We start from the raw sequence: 6,252 nt of genomic DNA, 5'->3' as shown, positions 1-6,252 counted from the left end.
AGTACTAAACAGGGGAGGCTGTAGCACTATAGAGTAAACAGAAGAGGCTGTAGCACTATAGAGTACTAAACAGATGAGACTGTAGCACTATAGAGTACTAAACAGGGGAGACTGTAGCACTATAGAGTACTAAACAGGGGAGACTGTAGCACTATAGAGTACTAAACAGATGAGACTGTAGCACTGTAGAGCAGTGTTTTTCAACCTTTTTTGAGCCAAGGCACACTTTTTTCATTGAAAAAATCCTGAGGCACACCACCAGCCGAAAATTTCAAATAAGATTAAATTTGATTGAAAATGAAATTAAATAAACATCTGTAGCCCGCATTAACGATATCAAGTCATTCTTGTCAAAGTGTCTTGAATAGGAATCAAATGAACACAAAGAAAATGATTTCTATTCACTCTTTTTTAGACCACTTAGGTGAAATTGGATAATTTCCCACGGCACACCTAACAATGTGTCACGGCACACTAGTGTGCCACGGCACAGTGGTTGAAAAACACTGCTGTAGAGTACTAAACAGATGAGACTGTAGCACTATAGTACTAAACAGAAGAGGCTGTAGCACTATAGAGTACTAAACAGAGGAGGCTGTAGCACTGTAGAGTAAACAGAAGAGGCTGTAGCACTATAGAGTACTAAACAGAGGAGGCTGTAGCACTGTAGAGTACTAAACAGATGAGACTATAGCACTATAGAGTACTAAACAGATGAGACTGTAGCACTATAGTACGAAACAGGGGAGACTGTAGCACTATAGAGTACTAAACAGGGGAGACTATAACACTATAGAGTACTAAACAGATGAGACTGTAGCACTATAGTACGAAACAGGGGAGACTGTAGCACTATAGAGTACGAAACAGGGGAGACTGTAGCACTATAGAGTACTAAACAGATGAGACTGTAGCACTATAGAGTACTAAACAGATGAAACTGTAGCACTATAGTACTAAACAGATGAGACTGTAGCACTATAGAGTACTAAACAGATGAGACTGTAGCACTATAGTAAACAGGGGAGACTGTAGCACTATAGAGTACTAAACAGGGGAGGCTGTAGCACTATAGAGTACTAAACAGATGAAACTGTAGCACTAGAGTACTAAACAGAAGAGACTGTAGCACTATGGAATCCACTGACTGAAAGGAACAGCTCTGCACTGCTCCATCAGGCCTGCTTCTGTGCTATAGCACATGTGACCAAAAAGAGTATCACTGTATCCAACATGCCTTGAAGACGGCATATAATTGAACTCGAGGAATCAGCTTAGTTTAATAACAGTTTAATTACAGTTTAATTTAACTACAGTGACTCCTCTGACTCAGTGTACTTATACTGATTCAACCCATCTAACCAAACTGCTTTGATTCCATTGCTATGACTGAAGTGGCTGAGCCAAAGAATGCTAACGGGTAACACACATTTATTAGACTCTTCTACCCTTCCTGTACCTACCATACTAGTCTTGCTGCGCATAAACATCCCTTGATAACAGATAACAGTAATCAATGAAGTTCAACTGTCCTCAGACGTGTGTGTGTGTGTGTGTGTGTGTTTGATCTACCTCCATGTGTGTTAAGTGTTATGAGTCGCCTCTGTTGTGTCAGAGTTTCATAAGCTGTAAATGAAAGTGTGTTGTTGTTTTAACCTAAATCATTTTTCCATTCTCTCTCTGTCATCACGTTCACACAGCCGCTCTTTGTAGCTGGGCAATTTACTTTCTACTTGATCTGTGTGCGTTGCTGTCACCTTTGCCTGGACTTGAACAAGTAACTCTAACCTTGTTTCTACACTTGTGTTTCAGGATATGGGACTTTTAGGCAATTAGAGGATGTAAAAGTTCATGGGCAGTTTCAGGGTTCTAATTCCATTTATCGTAAGTCACCCACACAGCTTGTGACACCTACCCATCATGACCACATATGAGGACTTTGAGTTTGAGACTTCATGCTGTTAGAATCATCTACAAATGTTACACTCTGGCCAAGGGATAGTTATTGTGTGTAGATGTCAATTGAGTGTCGAGGTGTAGGGGCATATTTGGAGCGAGTTCAGGTAGCGTTGTTGTGCTCGGCCTCTGAGCGGGCCCGGCCGAGGGCCCCTCCCCCACCGACACTGTGGTTTGTGGTCAGCTGTTGCTCTCTATACCTGACGCAAAGCAAGAAATGTGCTGACATTTGCGCGCACTGGAGACTTCTCGACAAGCAGTGGCACGACGTGATGGGTGATGTGGCTCATGAGTCCCGTCTGGCTGCCTGAGAGGTCGGGTCAGAGTGGCTCATACTGGGTCGGTACTGAAGAGGTCCGTCTGGAGACGCCTCGGGAGTGTGTGAGCCTGCGCTGTCGGAGGAGAGAGTATGGGTGTGTGTGTTCTGCTGAGCGTGTTGCTGTGTGCGCTTCTCACGGCGTCTCCAGTCAGAGGTAAGGCTTCTTATCTTCAACATCAGCTGTGGCTTCCATCTGCTCACTACAACACCAGCACAGCCAACAATACCAACCCAGAGCAGAGCAGATGTGTGACAATTAGCGGAAACCTCTGGTTAGCTTATCAGCTTACGTTGGTTTCTATATACTACTGCTGTGTGTTAGATTCTACTGAAGATAAAGTGTGTTAGGTTCATAGACACACACACACGGATACATACACACATACACACATACACACACACACACACATACACATACACACACACACACACACACACACTCCTGAAATCCAATCTTCGATGGCAATCTTCATTCAATCTAAGATGTTGAGCCATTGTGTTATTCAGAAGAATAGGCCTTAAGAATAGATGATTAAGGATTATTATATATTATTTGGGTCACAGTATAAGACCAACTAATAGCAGCAATACACCTGGTGCCAGTGTTTGCTGTAGCCTACTTCAGTAATTAAATAGGATTAATAAATACATACATAAATAGATCAAATTAGGATGAGAGATGATAAGACACTGAAGCTCTTAAGAGGATGAGAGGTAATGAATTGCATTTACCATATTGCATTTACCATACCGCATTTACCATATGGACCTTGCGTGACTCTCATAGGGGACAGTTTATTGCGTGACTCTCATAGGGGACAGTTTATTGTGTGACTCTCATAGGGGACAGTTTATTGTGTGACTCTCATAGGGGACCGTTTATTGTGTGACTCATTGGGGACAGTTTATTGTGTGACTCTCATAGGGGACCGTTTATTGTGTGACTCTCATTGGGGACCGTTTATTGTGTGACTCTCATTGGGGACAGTTTATTGTGTGACTCTCATAGGGGACCATTTATTGTGTGACTCTCATAGGGGACAGTTTATTGTGTGACTCTCATTGGGGACAGATTATTGCATGACTGACTCCTGCGGTGTGGGGAGTGTTTATGTTACGACTCTGACTCCTGCGGTGTGGGGAGTGTTTATTTTATGACTCTGACTCCCGCCGTAGGGGACAGCACCTGCACAGCCCCTTCCAGCCCTGTGTGCTACAAGGCCAGCAGGCGTCCAGACGAGGATTTCATATGTGAATGGACGCCAGCGGGGGACATGGGAGGCTTCTCACATACTCTCCACCAGGGGTACAGTGAGCTGCCACACAGACACTTCACATTCATACTCATTCACATTCACTTTCACAGCAAACACGCACAGCACACTTGCTTTGTACCATCTAAGTAAATACAAATAAAAGAAGACATCTGAGTTGCACTAGAAAAGAAGAATAGAATAGAATAGAATATATACTTTTTTGATCCCGTGAGGGAAATTCGTTTTTCTGCATTTAACCCAATTTAACCGAATTAGTGAACACACACAGCGCACACACACAGTGAGGTGAAACACACACTAACCCAGAGCAGTGAGCTGCCTGCCCAACCAGCGGCGCTCAGGGAGCAGTGAGGGGTTAGGTGCCTTGCTCAAGGGCAATTCAGCTGTGGTGTAGTGATCGGGGATCGAACCGGCAACCCTCCGGTTACAAGCCCGAAGCCCTAAGCAGTACACCACAGCTGTCCCACTAGTGTCCCTCTCCCTCTCTTACTTCAATTGATATCAGTAGATCATAAACAAGTATGCTCTGTGACACCTGAAGATATCAGTAGATCATAAACAAGTATGCTCTGTTGCATACCTTCTGACAGTTCCAGGCAGGCTACACTAGACACTGAACTGAAGCCTTCCATGAGGCCAGTTTCCCCTATGACTCTTATACTGGTCACACTAGACTTTTGAACATTAAAAAAAATAGACCTGTCTTCCAAAACTATTTTTACACTCTGTGAACAAAACACTTCAGTTAGGCGCCTGGTGTAACCCTGTCTGTAAGTCATCCAAGGTCTCTGTTGTCTTGTTTTTGCTGAAGGAATGAAACAGAGGGAGTTTATAAGCGGATAACTGATTGTGGAAAACAGTCCTGCACACTGATATATGAGGATGTGTCTATAGACATCCCCCTGCTAATATGGGTGTCTGCTCATAGAGACAACATCAGCTGCTCCTCAGCCCACACCTCCATACAACTGGACCAGTCAGGTAAAGACAGCCTGGACTTCCTCTCCACTCCACTAACTCTATATTCTATATCCATAACTACAGATGTTTAACTCTCCACTAACTCTATATTCTATATCTATAACTACAGATGTTTAACTCTCCACTAACTCTATATACTATATCTATCAGCTTCAGATGTTTAACTCTCCACTAACTCTATATTCTATATCTATAACTACAGATGTTTAACTCTCCACTAACTCTATATACTATATCTATCAGCTTCAGATGTTTAACTCTCCACTAACTTATGCTGGACTCTATTCATCAGCTACAGATGTTTAGCTGGAGAGGTGTTCTGATGGGGTTAGTGTGTTCTGATGGGATTAGGGTGTTCTGATGGGGTTAAGGTGTTCTGATGGGGTTAGGGTGTTCTGATGGGGTTAAGGTGTTCTGATGGGGTTAAGGTGTTCTGATGGGGTTAGTGTGTTCTGATGGGGTTAGGGTGTTCTGATGGGGTTAGGGTGTTCTGATGGGGTAGGGTGTTCTGATGGGGTAGGGTGTTCTGATGGGGTTAAGGTGTTCTGATGGGGTTAAGGTGTTCTGATGGGGTTAAGGTGTTCTGATGGGGTTAGGGTGTTCTGATGGGGTTAGGGTGTTCTGATGGGGTTAAGGTGTTCTGATGGGGTTAAGGTGTTCTGATGAGGTTAGTGTGTTCTGATGGGGTTAGGGTGTTCTGATAGGGTTAGGGTGTTCTGATGGGGTTAAGGTGTTCTGATGGGGTTAGGGTGTTCTGATGGGGTTAAGGTGTTCTGATGGGGTTAGGGTGTTCTGATGGGGTTAAGGTGTTCTGATGGGGTTAGGGTGTTCTGATGGGGTTAGGGTTAAGGTGTTCTGATGGGGTTAAGGTGTTCTGATGGGGTTAGAGTGTTCTGATGGGGTTACAGGGGAGCTACACCAGACGCGTAACTGAATGTTTAGCTGGAGGGGTGTTCTGATGGGGTTAGGGTGTTCTGATGGGGTTAAGGTGTTCTGATGGGGTTAGGGTGTTCTGATGGGGTTAAGGTGTTCTGATGGGGTTAGTGTGTTCTGATGGGGTTAGGGTGTTCTGATGGGGTTAAGGTGTTCTGATGGGGTTAAGGTGTTCTGATGGGGTTAGTGTGTTCTGATGGGGTAGAGTGTTCTGATGGGGTTAAGGTGTTCTGATGGGGTTAACCCCATCAGAACACCTTAACCCCATCAGAACACCTTAACCCCATCAGAACATCTTAACCCCATCAGAACACCCTAACCCCATCAGAACATCTTAACCCCATCAGAACACCCTAACCCTATCAGAACACCTTAACCCCATCAGAACACCCTAACAGGGGAGCTACACCAGACGCGTAACTGAAGCGTTCCGTTCGCGACGCGTATGTTGCAGCCGGTCGTAGCAGTTAATTATCACTGTAGTCAATGGAAGTAGCTACACCAGACGCAACAGTGGCGCGTACATTCGGAAAAAAAAAATAGACCCATCTTCTAAAATGGACTTTACGCGTCGCGAACGGAACGCTTCAGTTACGCGTCTGGTGTAGCTCCCCTGTAACCCCATCAGAACACACTAACCCCATCAGAACACCTTAACCCCATCAGAACACCTTAACCCCATCAGAACACCTTAACCCCATCAGAACACACTAACCCCATCAGAACACCTTAACCCCATCAGAACACCTTAACCCCATCAGAACACCTTAACCCATCAGAACACCC

The 6,252-nt window shown here is 44.5% G+C and overlaps 1 protein-coding gene across 5 annotated transcripts in view; it reads left to right on the top strand.

Annotated features, from left to right (window-relative positions):
• Positions 1–2,207: 2,207 nt before the first annotated feature.
• Positions 2,208–6,252, top strand: part of LOC134102188 (uncharacterized) — a 49,707-nt gene continuing 45,662 nt past the window's right edge. For all 5 annotated transcript variants that reach the window (XR_009941492.1, XM_062556211.1, XM_062556209.1 and 2 more), the window contains exons 1-3: positions 2,208–2,429; positions 3,452–3,581; positions 4,364–4,533. Coding sequence is in view for 4 of the 5 variants with exons in the window: in XM_062556211.1 (XP_062412195.1) it covers positions 2,366–2,429; positions 3,452–3,581; positions 4,364–4,533 (364 nt within the window). In the remaining variant the exon portion in view is untranslated. The remainder of the gene's footprint in view (positions 2,430–3,451; positions 3,582–4,363; positions 4,534–6,252) is intronic.

This window comes from Sardina pilchardus, chromosome 15 (genome assembly GCF_963854185.1).
Source record: "Sardina pilchardus chromosome 15, fSarPil1.1, whole genome shotgun sequence".
Classification (NCBI taxonomy): Eukaryota; Metazoa; Chordata; class Actinopteri; order Clupeiformes; family Clupeidae; genus Sardina; species Sardina pilchardus.
Note: the sequence above shows the minus strand (reverse complement) of the source record. Positions and strands in the feature narration are given on the sequence as shown.